Genomic DNA, 24,000 nt, shown 5'->3' with positions numbered 1-24,000 from the left:
GTTTCTGTTGTGCCTGTAATTCAAAGGGTCAACCTTGTCACACTGTGTCACGCTGAATATCCCCGAGAACTACGTTAAGGGTACACGTGTCTGTGGAGTGCTCAGCCACTTGCACGTTAATTTCCCGAGCAGGCTGTTCCGTTGATCGGATCAACTGAAACCCTCGACGTCGTAAGCAATGGAGTGCCAACACACACAGTGTTGATTGTGATTTCAACCATATAGTTATCAACTCCAGTAGCTGTTTCCTCTGTTGAGTCTACATGGAGTAGTTAATCCCTCTTTGTCCCACACATTTCCCTCATTCCTCCATCTTTATTTATAACACTTCCAAATGTCTTTCTTCTTGGTGTCAGTGACGGTAAAGTGCTACATTGTCATTTTGAATACACTTGCCCCAAGTGACATCTTATTTTCACACTAACACACTGAATCTGAATACCTCATACCTATGAGTCTTTGAAATCTGAATACCTCATACCTAGGAGTCTTTCATTACAGAACATTGGTACACTTCTAACCTTCATTTTCTCTATTCTATGAACCCGATATCTCGCTGCCTGATATTGTTGCTTGCTTCCCACTTTGTTCCAATATTTCCTGATCTGTCTTTGGCAGATTATTTCATAGATACATCCTGTTATCCTGTTTGATATTCTTTTATTCTTTTATTTGTTTCAGTCATTTGACTGGGGCCATGCTGGAGCACCACCTTTTAGTTGAAGAAATTGAGCCCTGGACTTACTTTTTGTAAACCTGGTACTTATTCTATCGGCCTCTTCTGCCAAACCACTAAGTTACAGGGACATAAACACACCAACATCGGTTGTCAAGCAATGAGAGGGAAGGGGGTCCGGCACAAAGACATGCACTTAAATATATACATATATATATATATATATATATATATATATATATATATATATATGACGGGCTTCTTTCAGTTTCCATCAACCAAATCCACTTACAAGGCTTTTGTTGGCCTGGGGTTATAATAGACAACACTTGCCCAAGGTGCCATGCAGTGGGACTGAACCTGGAACCACATGGTTGGGAAGTAAGCTTTTTACCTGTGCCTGTCCACATAGCCACTCCTGTCCCTATCTAACTATCTATCTATCTATATATATATATATATATGTGTTCGTGGGGAGAACCATTTTAGCGATGCGTACTGCCTTAATTCTTCGAAACGCCGGAGTTTTAATGGTGGCAGCTGATGAAGGGGATGTTTCTATGTGGCCTGCTTGTTTGTTGCACCTTGTTTACCTTTTTTGTCCTTGTTCTTTTGCCACGTCATGTACCCAGTTATGTATCTATATGTACATGTGGATGAACGTATATACATACATGTACATATATATGCATATACTCATATATTGTTTATATATATATATATATATATATATATATCTATATATATATATATATATATATCCTCCATAACATACATGTCACCTAGGAATACACTAACACTATGTCTAGCAGAAGTTTCTTTCAGCATCAGTACCATCCATCTTAGTAAATGTTCACTTTTGTGGTTGGTGACTAAGGAGCAGGCCAATTTTCTGAAGCAGCACTGCAAATGGTTAGGCCATTTGCATCACAGAACCTTAAATCAAAGTGCAAGTAGCTGAGCACTTTTCAGACACATGTACCCTTAACATAGTTCTCAGAGAGATTCAGCATGACGCAGACTGTGAAAAGGCTGCCCCTTTGAATGAAAGGTACACCTCATTTTTGCCAGATGAGTGAACTGAAGCAACATGAAATAAAGTGTCTTGCCCAAGGACACAACACACTGCCGGTAATTGAACTCATGACTTTATGATCATAAGCAGAATATCCTAACCACTGAGTCATGTACCTGCAAACATCTACAACAACATATATAGGAGTGCATAGTTAGTGGTGAGGTCATAGGAAAGCTGCATGTATGAAACAACTTCATTTTCTGCTGAAAGTCATTTTTGTTTAACTTATGCTCTCTAGTTACAGACTTGAACCTCACAGTTTCATGTGTTCCTTTCTTCATAACAAACCCAGTGTCTCGAGACTACTCAAAATGTTTCAACATATAACATGCTGCCACTTCCTTGTTTAGAACATGTGTATCTATATGCACATGTATGTACGAATGCATATACACATCTATCTCTAAATGTATACATACCTCTGTCTGTGTGTGTATACATATATATATATATATATACATATATATATATATATATATATATATATATATATATATATACACGTGTATGTATATGTGCTTGTGTGCGTGTATGTTTGTATGATGTACACAAGTCTAACATACTGTAAGTTGCTCATTGGTCAGTGTTATTGGGTTTATGTGTGTCAGTCAGTTACATTCCAATTTAGTGAGACAGGAGACAGCTGGCTAACCTCCCAGCTGAGCATACTGTTTAATCATTTGGCTTATTATCATTCACTCTCTTTATCTCTTTCTTTCTCTCATGCTCTCTCTCTCTCTCTCTTTCTTCTCACCTCACGCTCTAATTTTCTTTCCCTGTCTCTGTCGTTTCCTAATAGTTACATCTATGTGTACAGCAACCCTTTTATTTGTAGAGCCCCACTAGAAGAAAAGGGTTACCTGATTTGGGGACTGAACTGGTCAAGTACTGCTGTTCTTATTTGATGAATGGAATGCCCTTTAGGGAACACATTAATACAAAGTAAGGACAATATGATTAGGGACACCTTTTACTTAGAAATAATCAAATGCAGCAACACACACAATGCATATATGTGTATGTGCGTTTATGAGTATATATATATGTGTGTGTGTGCGTGTGTACACATACATAGAAATTGCATACTTGTGTTCTTATCCTCTCTCTCTCTCTCTCACACTCACACACACATATACATGTATTTACTACCTCAGGTGGAACTCTTTATATTATCGGTTAGCTTGCTAATTGGGCAAAAACAGAAACAGGAAAATGTTTCAGAGTTTTTGTATTGAGACACCAACACCACAAATACCACCGCCAACACCATCACTACCATGGTCAACATCATGGCCAACACTATATATATATATATATATATATATATATATATATATATATACACACACACACACACATACATACATATATACATATATATATGTGTGTGTGTGTGTGTGTGTATATATATATATATATATATATATATATATATATATATATATATAAGGTATAGATTAAAGAAAGAAATGTATGGAAACTAAACAAACAAAAAGTGTAAGTAATTGGAGAAGATTTTTATTGGGGGTGGGAACCTAATTTTCTTGACATGACAATGTAGTTACATGCCTTATATAGCGCCAAACTCTGACTCTTGAATAGAAAGTCTCTGTCTTCAAGACCTACTGTCACACCCTCTCCGTCTCCACCCCCTAAAAAAAAAAGATCAAAATAAAAGAAATGTTTTCGTTAGTCTGATGACAATTACAAAGTCAGATCTTTCTGAAAGAAGATTTTAGTGTCATGATGACAACAATGTCAATCTGTTGTCATCATCAGCATTATGATGAGTCATCACCGAAACCACTTTTGTAATTTAGAGGTACTTCACAACATGATATTTTTGAATATACAGGAAATAAAGTCTTTATTTTTATTTACTATTTTGTTGACAATTTTGGGTGGGATTTAAAAATTAGAATTTGCTTTACTTTTGTTTTCTTTGATCATTCCTCTCTTCTTCTTCTTCTTCTTCTTCTTCTTCTTCATTTGCTGCTGTTGTTGTTGTTGTTTGCCACTGGTCAGTTCTGGTACAGCCGATCAGTGACCAAATGCATTCCAGTTGCTAGTAGCCAGTCTGCTTTTCCAGAAAGATGCAAGATTACTGAAGACTACATCATTTAGCATGTCCTTCCTGTTTAAGACAGTGAGTTGTCAATTGAAGAAGATTTGCCAGCTGCTCTTTCTAGTAAATCAATTGATCAGGAAATGAACACATTAATCAGCTCACCATTACTCTTTTATTTATGTTATGTATGTTCTTTCATCTATTAGCAATATAATTGTGTATGTATCTGTATGACAGCGAGTCCAGTTTTCTTGATGATCTTCATTAAGTAACAATGATCTCCTAATTAGTAATATTCTTGAAGCTAGTAGATATTTTTGTTCCAGAAATTTTTCCTAACCCCACTTCTGTGGGGTTGGGAAAAATTTATATAATCATAACCAATGAGAATGGAGTGAGTGAGTCTTTTTGTTGATAATACAAATTATGGCAGTAAGTGGAATTCATGCATAACTCTGAAGAAATGACATTTGATTGTATCAGTATAAGGATACTTCTGGAATCTATAGTTGTATATATTATATAGTAATATATCTGTATGACTGAGATCGAATATTGATGAAACAATTGTAAATTTATGTAATAAAAACATTTGTTCACTCTATCCTCCTTGTAAATAATTATATAAACTCTTTGGATATTCATGGATTTTCAGAAATATTATTTGTAAAATAATCAGTCGCTGATTTAAAGTCATTTGTGATAGCCTGTACCTATTATGCTTTGTAACCCCTGCTGGCCATTCCCCATTTTTTACTTGTTCATATACCAAATGTGTGTAACCATGCAAGTCCCTCTACAAGAACCTGTCCTGCCCCTCCCCTTCTCTCATAGTAATCCCCTTATCCCCAAACATGAGGCTGACGCCTCACTCACCACCACAACCCCCAGAGCTTGTAGTCCTGCAAACTGGATAGTGACCTCAACAGTGCAGGTAGCATGAAAAAAGCACCCAGTCCATACTGTAAAGTGGTTGGCATTAGGAAGGGTATCTAGCCATTAAATCGATGCCAAAGTAGACACTGGAACTCAATATGGTCCTTGGACACATCAGTTCCTGCTAAACCATTCAATCCATGCCTGCATGAAATGTAAACATTAATTGATGATGATATATATCTCTAGATATATATGTTTGTGTGTGTGTGAGAGAGAGAGAAAACAAGAGTTGTGCTGTGCTGATGATGCATTTTAAGGCAGAAATATTTGTTGTCTATTTGTCTCCAGCCAGTTAGATTGTCTTTTCCTTAATGGCATGTTGATTCATCTGTTGGCATTAAGAAGGGTATCCAGCCATAGAAATAATGCTAAAACAGACATGGAGCCTGAATAGCCCTTCAGCTGGTCAGCTCCTGTCAAACTGTCCAGCCCATATCAGCAATGAAAACAGACATTAAATGATGATGATGATGATCCCAATGAATTTTTGAGATTACTTCCCCTTCTCATTTCAGTCAGATCCAATTGCTACAAAGTGGTTATTTTGCCTTCTCCAGGATTGGAAATAACTTCAATAAATCAAGAATTTCTTTTGTATGGCTTTATTTATTTGTGTTGTTCAAATCCATACCAGTGGTAACTCTGAGCTATTTCTCTTAGCTCATATTCATTTTAATTCTGCAAATTATCCTGAGCTTTTAATGTTCTCTACTGTGCTGATAACACCTACAAATGCAGAATTGCATATCTAAAGCTGTCCTGTTGTCTCCAGACAGACTATTTTGTTCTTAATGCATGTCAGTTCTGAAGACTAAATTTATTTATATATATATATCTGTATTTAACTGTGGGTTTATGATTTAATTTCAGAAGCCTTAAAACTGAATTCACAAAACTGAATGAGATTATTAGTAAACACCGCATTGATTCAGTCAACCTTCGACATCATATAACTTCGTAAGTATTGCATATCTTTATACTCATATGTATATGTGTGTGCATGAGTGTGATCACCCTCATATTTCTGTGTTTGCATGCATTTATATATTTCATTATACATGCATATATCCTACTACCTGTATGTTCATACAAGTGCATTTCTAGTAACCATGTATTTGCATACATATGTTCTCTTCTATGTGCATAATGATATATACAGATGTTTATCTGTATGTAAGTGCATATTTCTGTATTTGAAAGAGTTGGTAGCATTTACACATTACTATATGTGTGTCTGTGTGAAGGGGCATGGCTTAGTGGTTAGGATAATCAGTTTGCAATCATAAGGTCGTGAGTTCAATTACTGGTGGCACATAGTGTCTTTGAGCAAGACACTTTATTTTACATTGCCCCAGTTCACTCAGCTGGCAAAAATGAGTAGTACCTGTTATTCAATGGGACAGCCTTGTCACATTCTGTCATGCTGAATCTCCCTGAGAACCACATTAAGGTTACATGTGTCTGTGGAGTGCTCAGCCACTTGCACATTAATTTCACGAGAAGGCTGTTCTGTTGATCAGATCAACTGAACCCTTGTCATCATAACTGATGTAGTGCCAGTATATGTATGTATGCTTATGAATTTGCACATTCAGAGGGACAAGCATGACCAAATGCATAAGACATTTTCTTCCTAACATGTTTCTATTTTTTGCACAAGTCTGGCCATTTTTTAAGAGTAAGGGGTTAATTGATTACTTCAATTCCAGTTCTTGACTGGTACTATATTTTACCTACCCTCAAATGGACAAACAGCAAATTTCACCTTAGCAGGATTTGAACTCAGAATGTTAAGAGCTGAAAGAAATACCATAAGGTGTCTTGCTCAACGCTCTCATGATTCTGCTATTCCCCTACTTTAAACATGAGTTTGTGTGTTTGATCCCACTGCATGGTACCTTTGTCAAATATCTTCTACTAACGCCTTGGGTCAACATAAGCTTTGGAAGTGAAATTGGAATGAAGGAAACTATATGAAAATTGTCAGTTGAATTGTACCAGTGACTCAAAAATTAAGTCTTGTTAGCAGACTCTGCCTGAGGTCTACATTAAGTGTACAAGCATCTGTCTAATACTTGATGACTTACACTGTAATTCAATGGCACAATTGGAACCACCAAGCTATTACACGTTTACCACTCATATTATAAATTTTTTTATCCACCATGTTTAGTGCTTACTGTTTGTGTACTGAGCAGTTTATGCATCCTCATTATTATTATTATTAAGGTAGCAAGCTGGCAGAATTGTTAATGTGCTGGGCAACATGCTTAGCAGCATTTTGTCTGTCCTTATATCCCAAGTTCAAATTCCACCGAGGTCGACTTTGCCTTTCGTCCTTTCAGGGTTGATAAAATAAGTACCAGTTGAGTACTGGGGTCGATGTAATCGACTATCCCTTTTCCCCAAATTTCAGGTCTTGAGCCAATAGTAGAAAGTATTATTATTATTATTATTATTATTATTATTATTATTATTATTATTATTATTATCATCATCATCATTATTATTAAGATGGTGAACTGCTAGAATTGTTAGCCCACAGTGCAAAATGCTTATGGCAGTTCATCTGTCTTTACGTTCTGAGTTCAAATTCCACTCGGGTTGACTTTGGCTATTATCCTCTTGGGATCAATAAAATAAGTACCAGTTGAGCACTGGAGGCATCGACTTAGCCCCTTCTATAAACCTACTGGCCTTGTGCTAAAATTTGAAACCATTCTCCTATTATTATTATTATTATCATTATTATTATTATTATTATTGTTGTTGTTGTTGTTATTATTGTTATTATTGTTATTATTGCACTGTTTGTTTCCAGTGAGCACTACAAATTTTTTTTTAAAATTCTATATACTTCTAGTTTTCTTGTGAAATATTTATTTGCATTTTATGGTTTTCTATTTTTATATATTTTAAAAAATCTTCAATAGTCTTAGAGTTCAACTTATTTTTATTTTGACTGATTTAAAAAAAATATATATATATTTTAATTGTTTCTAAACATTGTAATCTCCACCATTGATAGCAATGAAACAGATACATATGTCTACAAAAAGACCTATGTGTCTTATGGTCTGGTTTTTAGCTCTGGCTTCTTGATGTGGGGTTCATAAAAGATAAATCTTTTCTATGACAGAACAACCATCAATCTCAGGTTAAAGCAAAAAGAAACTTGTTATTTATTTGTGACAGGTAGGTAAACTAAAGTGCACAGGATTAATTGTGCCACCCAAAATTCCACATGTTTCTCATTCTGGGCAGTAGTAAGTTTTCTGAGAGGTCTTCCCATTAGACTTCACTTGCATGCATTGGTGTTTCGCAAATGTTAGGTAATGACCAAAAGAATATTGTGAATAGAGGTGGTCAAAATGGGATCCCTCCAGAGGGTTTCTGGAGTAACATTACATGAGAGGGTGCATAGTTCAGAGATTGGGGTTACTCTCCAGGTCAAGCTGTGCTTCACCACATTGGGCAATCAAAGTTCTGTTATTATACTCTTACTCGTTTACTCTTTTACTTGTTTCAGTCATTTGACTGCGGCCATGCTGGAGCACCGCCTTTAGTCGAGCAAATCGACCCCAGGACTTATTCTTTGTAAGCCTAGTACTTATTCTATCAGTCTCTTTTGCCGAACTGCTAAGTTACGGGGACGCAAACACACCACCATCGGTTGTCAAGCGATGTTGGGGGGGACAAACATATACACACACATACATATATATATATATATATATATATATATATATACACATATATACGACGGGCTTCTTTCAGTTTCCATCTACCAAATCCACTCACAAGGCTTTGGTCGGCCCGAGGCTATAGTAGAAGACACTTGCCCAAGGTGCCATGCAGTGGGAATGAACCCAGAACCATGTGGATATGTTATTAGAATATCACAAGGAAGACTTGCAAGACAGATTCTTCAAGTCAAACAAGCCAGCAGGAGACATAGAGGTACACCTAGAATGAGAAGGTTGGATGATATCCATTGTCTCGGTTGGTCATGCTTAGGAATCCAACCAGAAATTCTAATGATGGTTGCTTTTGATAGGACACTAACTGAGAACTCCATCAGTAATAGCGGGCAGAGACAATGTATGGATGGATATGTGTGCAGTGGCCGATTGGCCAGGTTGCCAGCTTGCCTGATGGCAAGTGGGCCCCTATGCCATTAGAATTCATATATCAAGGCCCATATTAGTATCTAAGGGGCCCATTCCCTCAAGTTTGAGAATTTTTTTATTCACTCCTGGAAGAATTCATTAATTATTTCAGCCTGGCTGTATTTGTAGACAGTTGAAAAGAATACTTTTAACAAAAAAAAAATTAAATGATAGCATTGTAGTTGCGGGTGGGCCCCCCCCCTTAGTCTCCTGGCAACCAATATTTTTAGACCCAGTCTGCCACTGTGTGTGAGTGTGTGTGTGTGTGTGTGTGTGTAGTTCAAATTTGCAGAAAACAAAAGATGAAGACAGATGAAGGAAAAGAAACAGGTGTATTAATTTGATGCCTGGGAAAAATGGAAAAGTCTTTGATAATTTGAGTCTATACTTTTTGACAGAAAAGATTGAGAGTTAAAAATGGAGAGAGAATGAAAAACAAATGGGTAGAGATGAAAATGTGTAGGGATTAATAGTTCTACATGATGTATGTATATGTACACACGTGTGTGTGTGTATATATATATATATATCAATTTAATACACAACCATAAGAGCTACTAATAGTTTCATGCTTTTATGATTCTTTGATTAGGCATATTTATAAAATACACCATGTATCTCCACTTGATGGAGTTTTTTTTTTTTTGTTTCTTTCTATTTTGGATCTATAAACTATATCAATGTATGTATGTATAACATTTGCTTCTCCATGCTTGCCTGGGTCAGACAGAATTTGCTGAGGCAGATTTTCTACAGCCAGTTGTCCTTCCTATCATCAACTCTCTCCTATCCAAGCAAGGTAATATTTTTCCATAAGCTAGACGTTGTTTACAACAGACTGGAAACAAACGACAACACTTGTATGTCAGTGGTGCTTGTACACACACACATTTACATACATCCAACAGGCTTCTTTTAGTGAGGATTAGGAAGCAAACTTCTTAAACATGCTACCATGCCTATGTTCTGTCATGGTATGAATATTTATTGATATTTACAAGGTGTGACTGACAGTCGTGTTTTATTTCAACTGTCTGAATTCAGAGTTCCTGATTTCAGTTTGCCTTTCACCCCGCCAGGTTGAAAAAAAGAGAATACCTTTTACGTGCTTAACTGATTCAATTAATTTTTGTTAGAACCATTATTGTTGTTATTACCTTTAAAATATTTTTTAAGAAGGTTAGATTGCGATTTGAAGAAGATTTGGTTGCTATTTCTAACAGACTGAGCAACAGGATAGAGGTTCCTACTTATCTGCTTGCTGTGTCATACAGAAAGAAAATATATGTATTTCTCTCTGTGAATCGATGGTTGTGAGGGGTTAGGGAATGTTGATGATGATAATGTGTTGTTCTTGTTGTTATGGTCCATTGTCAAATAGGTTAAATTTGAGTAAAGGTTTGTATACTAAATGTTTATTTCTTTACATCTCTAATGTGCCATGCCTGCCTGATGACTGCCGAAAAAGAGAGAACAGAAAATGGGATGGGGGTGGGGCATACGAGGATGATAATATGATGTTGACTACAATAATAATAATAATAATAATAATAATAATAATAATAATCTGACTTCAGCTGTTTATGATAGTAAAGAAGAATTAAAAGTTAAGAGAATAACAATAATATGAATTATAGTTTGGCTAATAATAATAATAATAATAATAATAATAATAATAGTGGAGAGAATCTTTAAATGCTACTTCTGTAATGTAGTGATATTCAGAATGTTAACGTCTCTCCTTTCTTTGTGATTATCAGAAAAATCAGAAAGTGTTTTTATTACTCTTTTTTTTTTTCTCTCTCTTTTTTTAAAATTTTACTTTGAGAAGCTGTCACAAATTAATTTTTACCAGTTGATGTAATTGCTTTGCGGAAATTTCCAGAAAAATCAAAGCACATCAAAGCATATGGTAAGGGAGGGGACAATCAAAGGCAGGTTTTTTTTTTTTTTCCCAATCGTTTCCACTCCAATCCCACCTCCCTCTACCCAAGCTTATGCTCCAGCCCTAGCCCTAGTTCAAACTCTAGCTGTCTCTAGACCACCACCTTCTAACTGTGCCTTATCCATTCCCTCAGCCTTCTCCCCATCTGTTTTGCAACCTGACACATTAATCTTTGGTTTGGTTTCTTTGGTTTTTATTGTCTTTTTCTCAATGGAAAATATGAAAAATGTAAGACATAATTATGATATAAATAAATAAAATGTGTTGTGAGGGTTGTGGCAGTGGAAGTGGTGACGGAGATAGTAGTAATGAAAGTAAGAGCTGTGGCAGTGGTGGCAACAACACAGAAGAATAAAATCAGATGAATAAATATATATACACACACACATATATGTGTAGTTAGAGAGAGTATGGGGTGGAAAGACACGCATTTAGAGAAGGTGATATATATATATATATATATATATATCAAAATAATTTGAGCAATATACTGAGAAAATAACAGACGACAATGATTTTGTGTTCATCGGTGCTAGCTCTGACAAGCTGAGATTCTGTGTTGATATAAGGGAGAAAGCAAGCAGTGCCAAGTGTGATTAGTGGCATCTAAAGTGTGTTGTTTATTGTAATGGTTAAGGGTGATGGGAGGCATTTCTGAGTCAAGCAAAGCAGCAAACAAGATGTTTAGAGCTGCAGGTTTCCTTCTTCCAAACTTGCATCAAAAGAGTTCTCTAGTATTCATTGCTACTCTAGAAAAAAACCACTGGGGATCCCAGAGTCGTGCTGGTAGGCTTAGAATTCGTGGCTTTTTTAGTGGAAAGGTTCCATGGGTTTTTTATGGTTTTTTTGAGGATTTTCTTTTTCAGTGTTTTTTTTTTTTTAGCTTTGATTTTTGCTGCTGCTGCTTTTTTTTTTTAATATCTATTTATTTAATCTATGTTTTAATCTAAGAAAGTGATGACTTAGGATGCAAATAATAATGATAATAATAATAAATAGGCAGATAGCCGAATAAAATCAAGATGGATGAGAGATAACATGGGGTGAGAGATTTATGCATACAGAAAATTCTAGTACTAATATTTGTTGAAAATATTATTTACTATAATTGTTTAGAATTTCATATTAGGAATTATTGCATGTTTTTTGGAAGTTTGTTTTCTTGTTTGTCTTTATCATTTTTTTCTTCGCTCTCTCTCTCTCTCTCTCCCTCTCTCTCTACACTACACCCATGCAAGTTCTATATCCATGTCAATTTATGTTTTCCTTCTGCACATCTACTGCACAAAAGTGAATTCTTATTTATCTCGTATTCATCTTTATATTTTCCCCCTCCAAATCTCATTTTCATTTTCTATGGCTTTCTCTGAACTTTTTTCCCATTGTTACCAGTTCAAACGGGTAAGAGTTGGTTCAGAGACAAAAGATACTGTCTTAATATCACAGTAAAAACTTGTTTTTTCTCACCCTTGGCAATGTAAAAGGCAATGCTGGCCTATGTTTTGACAAGCCAAAATAAAACATTAACTCTAGAATTATGATGGAAATATTTAGAATAACAATAATGATTTCTTTTACAATAATAATAATAATAATAATAATAACAATAACAATTATTATTATTATTATTATTATTATTATTATTATTATTATTATTATTATTATTATTATTATTATTATTATTATTATTGTTATAAAAGAAATCATTATAAGAAAAAAAAATAATAACTTTCAGTTCAATATTGCTGAGGTATTGGAACTCAGAAATATTTTCTAATTGCCAAATATGGTTGATATTTTTTAGAGATGTTTACTGTTCTGTCAGTAGCATATTAGGACTGTTTCAAAGTCACTGTTTATTGTTGCTGCTGCCACTGCTATTGTTGTTGTTGATAACAATGATCATGATCGTGATCATGATGATGTTCCATTTAGGTTACTGAGTACTGCCTAAATGGTTATGGTGGTTCTCGATATTAGTTTAGTTATGTGCATCTGTTTGGTGCTTCTAATCCTCCTCCTTCTCCTCCTCAATTTCTAGACCAATATTACTGCCCACTCCAATCATAATATAAGAAACATACGTTCAGGACTTTTCTGCCCCACCAAACATCCATTTCTGATGTCACAAGAGTAACAATGCTCATCATTGTAAAATTCCTTTTTTTTATATTTATTTATTTATAATTTTTTTGCTGTTTTATTATCATTATTATTATTATTATTGCGGTTGTTGTTGTTATTATTATTATTATTATTATTATTATTATTACTCTCCTCATTCCTTCCATTAAAGTTTTAGCTCTTTCCTGTTTTAATTGGCCACACTTGATCTGTGTTCAGTATTTTGTTATATTTATTTTTTTATTTGTTTCTTGCATTTTTGATGGGGGATTTTTTTGTTCCCTTCTAAACAAACAAACTTTGTTTCATTTGACACATTTTTTTTTCACCCACTTGTTTATAGTGCAATAAAAAAAAAATCAGGGGTTTAATTCTGATTTTTTTTTTCTTCTCTAATGCCATTCCCTTACTTTTGCTTTCCCTACCACTCTCTTTACTCTTCCGTTCTGGAAAGGAAAAACTCCAGAATATAAAGCCATAAGATACCCTAATTGTGTCGATGAGTCAATATTGGTTTTATTAAAAGTTTATTTGTGCTCAAAAACAAAGCACAACCAAAAATAGTGACACACATAATTGTTTGACTTTCCAGATTAGCAAATATTTTTCTGTTTCTTGTCCTTGTTGTACAATGGCTTTTGGCAGTGTTTGTTTTCTTCTTTTCTTTTCTTTTTTAATTTGTTATTGTAGCAGTAATAGTGGTGGTGGTGTTTGCAACTTAGTATGTGGCTTTGGAAACTAAAAGAAAAGGTCTTTGATGACAATATTTAAGTACAACAGTTTGTTCAAAAATCATAGTAGAAAAATATTTAAAAACAAAAAAGAAAAGAAAAACAACAACAATGATAATAAAATTATTATTATCATCATTATTATTATAGAGTGTTCAAATAGATTATTAGTATTTTGTTTGAAAATGTTTATTTGACCATATCCTGTCTTGCTGGTCATTCTGGCTGTAATCAGTCAGGAGTTACATTATCACCAAACACAATATGGAGTCATATGAACAAATATTTTTTTCAAACATACTGGTGTCCCTTATTTTCCTAATTTGGTATGGTTACACTGTCATGCTTCACAGAGTCATTCTAAGGTCATTTAGTTTAACAGAAAGACACTACAATCTACAAACTTAATCATCATCATCATCATCATTTCACTTCTATGCTTCCAGTGTTGTGTTGTGTTGTGTTGTTTGAGTCGGATGTTCCAGATTGTTTTGTCCAATTGTGATGTGTGTTTGAAGGCATTTTCAGTTATTCAAAACAAAGGCCCTATTTGATTTTTATAGCTAAACGTTGTTTTCCCTCACCAACTGTAAAAAGTTATGACTCTTAATGGTCTAGTCCAGATGTTCATTACTACCACACTGATTGTGGTGTATGTTTGAAGGTATTTTCTGTTAAACAAAACAAAGGACCTGTTTTATTCTCAGGACTAAATGTTGTTACTTCTCACCAACTATACTTTGTTGTGATTCCCAATCAATAATCAATACTGCATTTATATGACTCAATTAAAGCATTTTTATAAGTTTTATTTATCGTCTATTGAAGGATTGAAAAGTGGTGTAGGAGAGAGGTAAATCTTCTGAACTCCTCATGCTATCCTACGCTGTTGAGATTGATACAGGTGAACTTTCTGTAGGTTGATACTTGTATAATGGGCCAGGAGGTAATTCCAAGGCAGTTTAATTATGAAAGGAATGATTAGGAAAGTATTTTGTGCTGTTTGTTGGAGTTGTAGGTTAACTAATTTTGCCATGGATACTTTCCACAATTAAATATCTAACCTTTTTGCTATATCTACTAGGTATATTTCTCTGATATTCAAATGAGGTTTGCTAATTTTTCACCCAATATCTCGCTTATTTCTATTTAAAATGTTATTTTGATCATTCCAGTGTGTTTCTAAAGCTGTTTTATGCTAGAAATCAAAGTTTCATAAACAAAATTCCAGTTAACAGAATTATGGGAGGTAATGGGTTAAGAGAAATTTTTTTTTAAATACACAACTAAGGAGGTGCAGTTAAGTACTAACAAAATTAATTAGTTTTATTTTCATGTTTTATTCAATTAGAAGATTCATATTTGTATATAACTATAATTATGATTTCGAATTTTGGCATAAGGCCAGTAATTACAGAGGTAGGTGTTGGCTGATTCCATCAACCCCCAGTGCTCAACTGGTACTTATTTAATCAACACTGAAAGAATGACCTCAGTGACATTTAAACTCAGAATGTGAAGAGATTGGAGAAATGCAGAAATGCAGAAATGCTACAAAGTATCTTGTTTGATTCACTAACACTTCTGCTTGTTTAAGTCTCTAAAATTGCAAATAATTATGAAAAGTATTGTAATTGTGTAGACATGAAAATAAAACCGTAATTAACTTTATCAATACTTATTTGCATCCCCCTAGTTGTGTTTCCTCTTAACTCAACAAATTGTCCAGTGCTTCTGAAGCATTTGTCTTGGGTAGATACTAAGGAAATAGGCTATTTATTCTTAATGCCATTTGGGAAATAAAACTTGGTAGGGATGATAGGATGAAAAGGTGAGTGGGCCAAGCAAGCTTGGATGAAGATGATATGCTGGCTGTTATTTCAGAAGAGCAGAGGCAGTTGTAATAGTAACAGAAGTGTTACTATTACAACACAGTGTGCTTGTGATCAAATGGCTTTAATGTGTTGGTGAGTGAGTCTTTACCAATTAAGCAAATGGTCTTCTTTTAAATGCCATCATGGATGTTTGTATGGGTAGTAGCAGTAACTATGTCCCAGACATAAGAGCAATACTCCAATGCTGTTTGCACTTTAGCTTTGTAGAGAGTTGGCCATTGAGCAGGGCTTGTTTCTTGTTACATGTTGTATTCCGCATCAGTGTAGAATTAGGCTTTATTGATTTTAAGGGGAGGAAAATGACAGTCATAAAATTCTTGCTTTCCCAAGAATATTAGTGACTCAAGTGAAGTAAAAAATCTACAATCAAATTTTGAAACTGAATTTTTTAATATTTTCATGAGGATTTCTCAGAGTTTATGTGTTTATTTCCTAAATTATAGAATTTATTATTTAAAGAAAAAATGCTATGGAAAAATATAAAAGAAAAAAAGAAAAATGTTTCAGATAATTTAAAAAAGAATATTTAGCAGAATGATGCAATGTCTTGCCAAAATGCAAAGCAGTAGATAGGGAGTTTTTGAGATGATGAAATTAAAATATCAACAAAATTTTATTTGTATTCATTGTTTATTTATTACAAATTTCAGCATTTTCTAATTAGGAAATCAAATATTTTCATAGCAAGATTCTCTTTCTTCCATCAATCATACAAACCTGATAAAGGGAGTAGAGCTACCATTGAAGCTGACTGGGGCAAGTAGAATTATGTGTATTACATATGGGCAAAACGCACTTGGTAAAACCAGATTTGCATAAATATGTGACTGTATGATCTGTTGGTTCATCCCATTAAATTTTTTAGCATTTCATTGATGGTTTGTACAAAACATTACAAGCATTTTTATTACCAGCTTTTTCTGTTTTGCCACACTGACTTTATTGTAGTACCTTTTAAACTGAGATCATTTGTCTTTGAAAATGGTGATCATCTTATTTTACTTACAGAAGATAATACGGCATTTAATTTAAGGTATTTAGATAACATTCTACCTTAGCCCTAGGTCCACCAAAAGTTTCAGTTCTTGTTGTAATGTGGTGGTTTGTGTTCCTCAATGACCCAAAGAGCTGTGCCAGCAGAGTTGAAAGCTCCTGATAAGGTCTCCCATGCTGGACAGGACAAAGGATAGAAGCCAGACTAATATGGACCACCTCTTCCCAGACATAAAATGGGTGCACATAAGGCCAACATCCCTGTCTAGAAAAAAAGCAGTTACAGAAGCATTGATGGCAATTCAAAACTTGAGAGAGGAGGGCCTTCCCTCTGGAACACAGAAAAGATAGCCTGAGGGCAAGAACAGTGGAGAAAAGTCATTGAAGGCCTTTACTCCAAAGGGTGTGAAGGGCTTAAGTAAAAGTAAGCAGAGCCCAAGGTCAACTGAAGCCTTGTGAATGAAATTGCTTTGACAGAAACTGTCCTCAGTTGCCTTCAGTTGAATCTACTCTATTGCAAGCATTCAGTCTCGGTTGCCTTCTCTTTGATTTGGGTTTCTGGATTTTCCTATCTTTTTCTGATCAATGCTAAAGTTTCTGCCTAAAAAATTAAGGACCTTTTCTTCTTCCTGCAACTATGTCATAAAACAAAGAAACAAACTATTACTTCACATGGTGTTACTCTTTGATATATCTGAAGACTCTGACTATTAGAGAAAGGCATACATTTTGTAGTACACAGAGTATTGTTGATTTTAGTGTAGATCATGAAGCATATCTTGGTAGGAGACATTTGAATAGACTGGAAAAAAGGAGTAGAAGAGGAAGCTTAGATGGCAGGTATTGAAGATTTATTACAGTACATTACTAAGTTTCTATACTAATCAAAATGTCATTAAACGTTCTTTCTTAATTAATATTAATGACAGGAAATGACAATTTATTACTTTTTTATGGGTGTATGTATGCTTATGTATGTTGTATGTACAAATCTGTAAATGTGTTTATACACACATATAATGATAGACATACACACACACATATATATATATGCACACATGCATACACACACACACTCTTTTGGGTGGGGACATACTGTTAGTAGAGAAATGAATAGATATGATGACCGAGATACCAGAATGTGTATGCTGAACATCACAACTGTGATATTTTCCTCTATATAATTGTCACTTCCATAGTTGGGAAATGTGACTGAGGTACAGAAGAATCGCTGTTAATGAGATGCTTTTGTAAACAACTTCTATAACAACTGACAGTATCCTGTCCTCATGATTAAGGCTGGCAATTTATTTGAGACAACACCAAGAAAACTTCTGGTATACATGAAGGCAATTGTTAGCAATTGTTATGGTATGAGGAATAAGAGTGATCAGAGCTGCTAAACTTCTGAGAGTAAAATGACCCAATCTTTGAAATTGTATCTGCAGAAAAGTCACCATCCACTTGCTCATCTACCAATCAGATGAACACACAGACCAAATAGACTTTATACCCACTAGAAACCGGAATAAATAGATGGTTGTGAGTTATAAGTCATTTTCGGGTCAAGAAATTACCACCCAACAGAGGCTACTAATTAGTGATTTCAGAGTAAATAACTAAAAAGATCTGGCATTAAGCAATGATGGTGATATTTGATATGATATGATATGATATGATATATATATATATATATATATATATATATATATATATATATATATATATATATATATATAAATATATATACACAAACGATGGGCTTCCTTCAGTTTCTGTCTACCAAATCCACTCACAAGGCTTTGGTTGGCCTGCAGCTATAGTAGAAAGCACTTGTCGAAGATGCCATGATGTGGGACTGAACTAAGAACCATGTGGCTAGGAAACAAGCTTCTTAGCACACAGCCACACCTGCATCTATATATATATATATATATATATATATATATATATATATATATATATATATATATATATATATATATAAAATGTTTATGTACACACACATACATACACCTATAAACACACAACACACACACACATATATATATCTGTACATATATTGAAACACACTCACATAGTGACAGACAGACAGAAAGAAATGTAAACCTGTACCATTTGAGGCACTGAGTTCCCATAAACTTTCTCAGAAACACGAATCTTTATGATATCATATCTTAGCTTGTAATATATAATATTCTACTTAAATTCTCTGAATTATTCGAAGTTTTCACAATGGTTGGAAAGATTGACCCCAAAACTTCATTCTTGGGTTCGTTTTTTTAAAGTTATTTATCAAAATCTTAGTGCCTTTTCTGTTTGTTTATTATACGTTTTCATATGTGTGTGTGTGTGTGTGTGTATATATATGTATATATATATATATATATATATATATATATATATATATATATATATATATACACATTAATATATGTATATACATAAATATATATGTGTGTGTGTATGTATATGTGTATATACATGCACACACACACACACATATATATATATGTATAATATGTATGTATATATGTATGTATGTGGATATATGTATAACACAAAGGAAGAGGGATAGTAAAATCCAGTCTTTGTGTGTGTGAATGTGGATAAGTATGTATGTGTATATATATATGTATATATATATATATATATATATATATATATATATATAGTACATATTTGTGTTTTTAGTATTGCTTATGATGATTTATTTTCTGACAAGTCCCCTTATGAACTCAATTGCATAAATAGTGTCTCTTGTCACTGCTCGCACCCCATCTAAGGATGTTGTTAGCCCCACAGCAATTTTTATTGGAATGCAATCACTGTTTTCACGGTTCCATCCAATACATATAAAAAAAATGTGAGATAATGTTAAGTGTCTTCCGTTTTACTCTCTCTTTCTCTTAGTCTCTCAATCTATCTATCTATCTATCAGTCTGTTAATATGATATTGATTAGCATTACTTGTGTAAATACAAGACCTGAAATTTTTCCATGTTTATATATGCACACACAAATATATATAGATATATATTGTTATACTCAGTGATGGTCATATTTTGCCAATTAAATACATGCACTATACATTTGGTCTTCACTTCAGTGTTATTACCATTATTTTTGTTCCTTTGTCAATGTTCTTACATCACACATTCTGTGACCTCTTCAGCAACTCTCTATCTCACATGTCTTCTCTTCTCTTGTTCATTCCAAAATGGAATATATATTTACTACTCCTAATTTTGGTTACTAAAGATGTTTGTTGAATTTTTGGAGAAACATATTAAAAGAGGTAAGAAATGAGAATAATAATAAAAGGTTAAACTGATGCTATTTATTTCTGCCAGTGACTCAATTAAAACTCACTATAATGAAGTCAAGAAAGACAACAATGTTATTGAAATTGAATTTAGCAAAATTGAGGCTGATCATGATGAATTTGAACCTGATGTTGACGAGATTGAAATTGATATTGATAAATTTAAGGGGAAGTTCTGTGTAAGTGTGTGTGTGTGTGCACACGTGTAAGATGACTTGTTTGATTGCTTCAGAAATAAATATAAGAAGTTGATATACAACTCACGACTGCCCATTTTCAGGAGTAAAAGGACTACAACTAAATATGCCACTTAACACACAGACTCAACATACCTGCAGTTAAGATTTAAACTAAACATTTCTTCTTCAGTTTAGAGGTAGTGGCATTCTGTGGGGCCACCTTTAAACTTGAGGAGAAGCAGAAATATTCAGATTAAATCTAACCAATCCATCAGACTTAAAAGTTAAAATTTAAATGGTATTTTCTTAAATAGTCATTTTAGAAATGAAGACAGGTGTCAGAAAAGGTTAAATGAACAGCTAAAAGACATTAAAAAGAAATTTATATCATTTTTTTTTTTTTGTCTTTTAAATCAGCTGAAATAGAATAGACAATAAAGCAAGAAAAAAATATAGTTCCAAAATATAAAAAAGAAAGCTGCAAAAAGTACAAAATATCTTCAAGATAAAACACTTTTAAAAAAATATTCTATCTCTGACCTTTCTCAATTTTTTTCCTCCTTTTTTTTTCTGTAAATGAAACAAAAGAATAATAAGCTGACAAAAAAATGTTTAATATACATGACTATTCTTAATACAATTTGGCAAATCACTCTGCTTATTAATCTGTCTTTGATGAGATTTCTCCTGCTTAGTTATTATACTGAAATGTCATTACATTTGTCAAATGTCACTGGCCTTCCAACATATTGGTCACACTAGCAGTTCAGCACATAATCAAATTTTCCATAGCTATGAAGGAATCTCCTAATTCTATACAGCTTTTCACAATGTTGACCTTTCTTTCGACAGGATTTGATCCGGTGTGCGTGCCTTGTTCCATAAGCCTCTTCATAATGACGGCATTAACGCATTGTTTAGTTGCCAAGAGTTTATCGCTAATATGTATGTCGTGTCTTTTACAGTGTTTTCTTTAAGAGCAATTATGTTATTTTTGTCATGTATTTTTATATCTCCATCTCTTTACGTAAAATTTTCTGACATAGTGGAAAAATTTAAATTCTCTATGTTCCAGTCTAATTAAATTAATATTTTTTTTTAGTTATTCACTTAAGAGAAATCTAGTTACAATGTTCATATCATAACTTTGAACCATCATCACCATTGCCGTCATCATCATCATCATATGCCTGTTTTCCATACTGGCATGGGTTGGACAGTTTGACAGGAGCTGGCTAAGCAGAAGACTGCACCAGACTTCAGTTGTTTTGGCAGGGTTTTTACAGCTGGATGCCCTTCATAATGCCAATCACCTTATAGAGTGAACTCACTTTTTTTTGACATGGCACCAGCACCAGCAAGGCCTGTTTTGGCATGGGTTTTGTAGCTGGATGTCCTTCCAAACACCAACCACCTTACAGTGTGGACTGGATGAAACAGCACTGGCAGGGTCTCCAAGTAACAAAGATCCTTTGAGGGGAGGGGTATTGGAGGAGGTGGCCTTGTTCCAGATGATGAGAAGTTAGTGTGCCAGAAGGATAGAAACAGATGTCTTGCAGTGGAAAAGATACACGGTTACTCAATCAGAGGGAGGGATAGAGAGAGAGAGAAGGGGGAGAGGGATGAAGAATGAGGACAGAAACAGGAGTAAAATATTTAAATTCATTTTAGTTTTTCTTCAGGTTATGTATCATTAGCTAGTGAAATCAGAGTTTTAGTTTCAGCACCAGTGCAAGGTATCCTCCACACAATACAGTTAAAGAACCTGTTTATGGTTACCTGTCCTTCTAGAAATAGCTGCCAAATTTTCTTTAAATCACACCTTGCTATCTTAAAACTGGGAGAACACAATGGATAATATTACATAATGTCATCCTAGGCATATCACACATGGAAAAAAAAACCCAAAATATTTCTATTCTTTTATTTCTTTACTCATTTCAGTCATTTGACTGCGGCCATGCTGGAGCACTGCCTTGAAAGGTTTTAGTCAAACAAATTGCTTTAGAGGAAATACATATGTCCAGTAGTTCAACACTCCAAACTCCTGGTTTATTAAATGGAAGCTTATATACAGGTATGACCATGCGGTACAAAACTTGCTTCCCAACCACATGGTCTGAGGTTCAGTCTCACTGTGTGGTACCTTGGGCAAGTGTCTTCTACTATAGTTTTGGGCCAACCAAAGCCTTGTGAGTGGATTTAGTAGACAGAAATTGAAAGAAGCCTGTTATACACACACACACACACACACACACACACACACACACACACACATATATATGTATATATGCGTGCGTGTGTGTGTCTTTGTGTCTGTGTTTGTCCTTCCCCCCACTCCCACTGCTTGACATCCCTGTAACTTAGCAATTCAACAGAAGAAATTGATAGAATTAGTACCAGGCTTTAAAAGAAATAAATACTGAGGTTGATGCATTCAACTAAAAATTCTTCAAGGCAGTGCCCCAGCATGGCCGCAGTCTAAAAGATAAAAGATACAGCTGTAGCTCATCATCTTTCTCTGTATCAATGATGCCTGTCCATATGCTTAGTCTCCATTATATAATATTAGTCATGGGTTGCTCTCATCCATTGATTCCTATCCTGGGCTGTTCCGCAACTGCAAATAGAGAGGAAATATAATTCTCTGTTTACCTAAAGTTACTGTCATTATTTATTCATTTTTCTCCCTAACTACAAGAATGACCTTATTTTAACAGTGCTTCAAATTCCTTCATATCTCAGGTTATAACAGCCAATAGCATAGCTAGGAGAGGAGAGGCAAAGGGGTTTCTGCTTTGGATGATATTTTTAATGGGGATGGCACTTTTGGGTCTGCTGTATAAGCTTATATAGGAGGCACAGATTGTGGGGTGGGTGACACATGCAGTAGCTACAGCACTGACATCAGTTATTCTTCCAACTATCAGGTTTTTACCAAAGACCTTATTATATAAAGGAAGTTATTAGCTCTTTCTGCAGGATGTTTGACCTGTTATGTTTGATAAAACCAGTTTGATCCCTGATCAAATAAGACAGCAAGTAATCATAAGAAATGAAAAGACACAAATAACTCTTTACTCCTTCACATCCAGAAAATATAGTTTAAGCATTAGAATTTGTATCTCAAAATTCTCATATTCTCTGATTGAAAGCATTCTTCTTTTGAAATATTTCAGAAACTGTAGGTCAAGTGTGGGTTACAAATTCTCTTTGTTATATATTTGGTAAGAATTCCGAAATAATAAAATAATGGTTAAAGATGATAGGAAAAGTTACAAGTTTCCAGACATTATAAGACAAATATATGAAGTCATTTTCTGCTGCTGCCAATTTTGTCCTGTTCAGTGAGAATAGAATTATTGATGATCTTTTAATATTCTTGAATATTTTACTGGCAAGGCTAATATTTTATATATGTCCAACCAACTTCCTTTTGTTTATTCAGAAACTTTCATGAAATCATTAGTTTATCAACTATGAATGTAGAAATATAACATAAATGGTTGGCATCTCGTACTGTATTAAGAGATGCTTTAGTTTTAATTTTTGGTGGATTTATTGTATGCAAATTCTTTAGCAATGCATCTGAAACTGCACTGCATTGGCCCCTGTAACTCATAAATCATGAAATATATTCACAGTCTGCTTTTCTTCTGCATGACATATGATGCAGCTATTCTTTAATTTTCCTGTTCTTTGAAGCTGTTTAGTTAACCATCTTAGTAATAACCTATCATCACTTCACTGTGTGACCCAGTCTAGTTACGAACAAATTGAACTCTGCAGCTATTTTGAGAAATTTAATCTGCTTTTTTAATAATAGTAATAACAATGATGATGATGATGATGATGATTTCAACTATAGGCCCAAGGCC

At 34.2% G+C, this 24,000-nt stretch overlaps 1 protein-coding gene across 8 annotated transcripts in view; it reads left to right on the top strand.

Annotated features, from left to right (window-relative positions):
- The window catches only part of LOC106876256 (centlein-like), a 364,862-nt gene that overhangs the window by 237,233 nt on the left and 103,629 nt on the right, over positions 1-24,000 (top strand). For all 8 annotated transcript variants that reach the window (XM_089346011.1, XM_014924756.3, XM_014924749.3 and 5 more), the window contains one exon: positions 5,632-5,718. In XM_089346011.1, the coding sequence (XP_089202137.1) occupies positions 5,632-5,718 (87 nt within the window). The remainder of the gene's footprint in view (positions 1-5,631; positions 5,719-24,000) is intronic.

Source organism: Octopus bimaculoides, chromosome 2 (assembly GCF_046866305.1).
Source record: "Octopus bimaculoides isolate indiv1 chromosome 2, ASM4686630v1, whole genome shotgun sequence".
Taxonomy (NCBI): Eukaryota; Metazoa; Mollusca; class Cephalopoda; order Octopoda; family Octopodidae; genus Octopus; species Octopus bimaculoides.
This window is presented reverse-complemented; position numbering and strand designations above follow the sequence as displayed.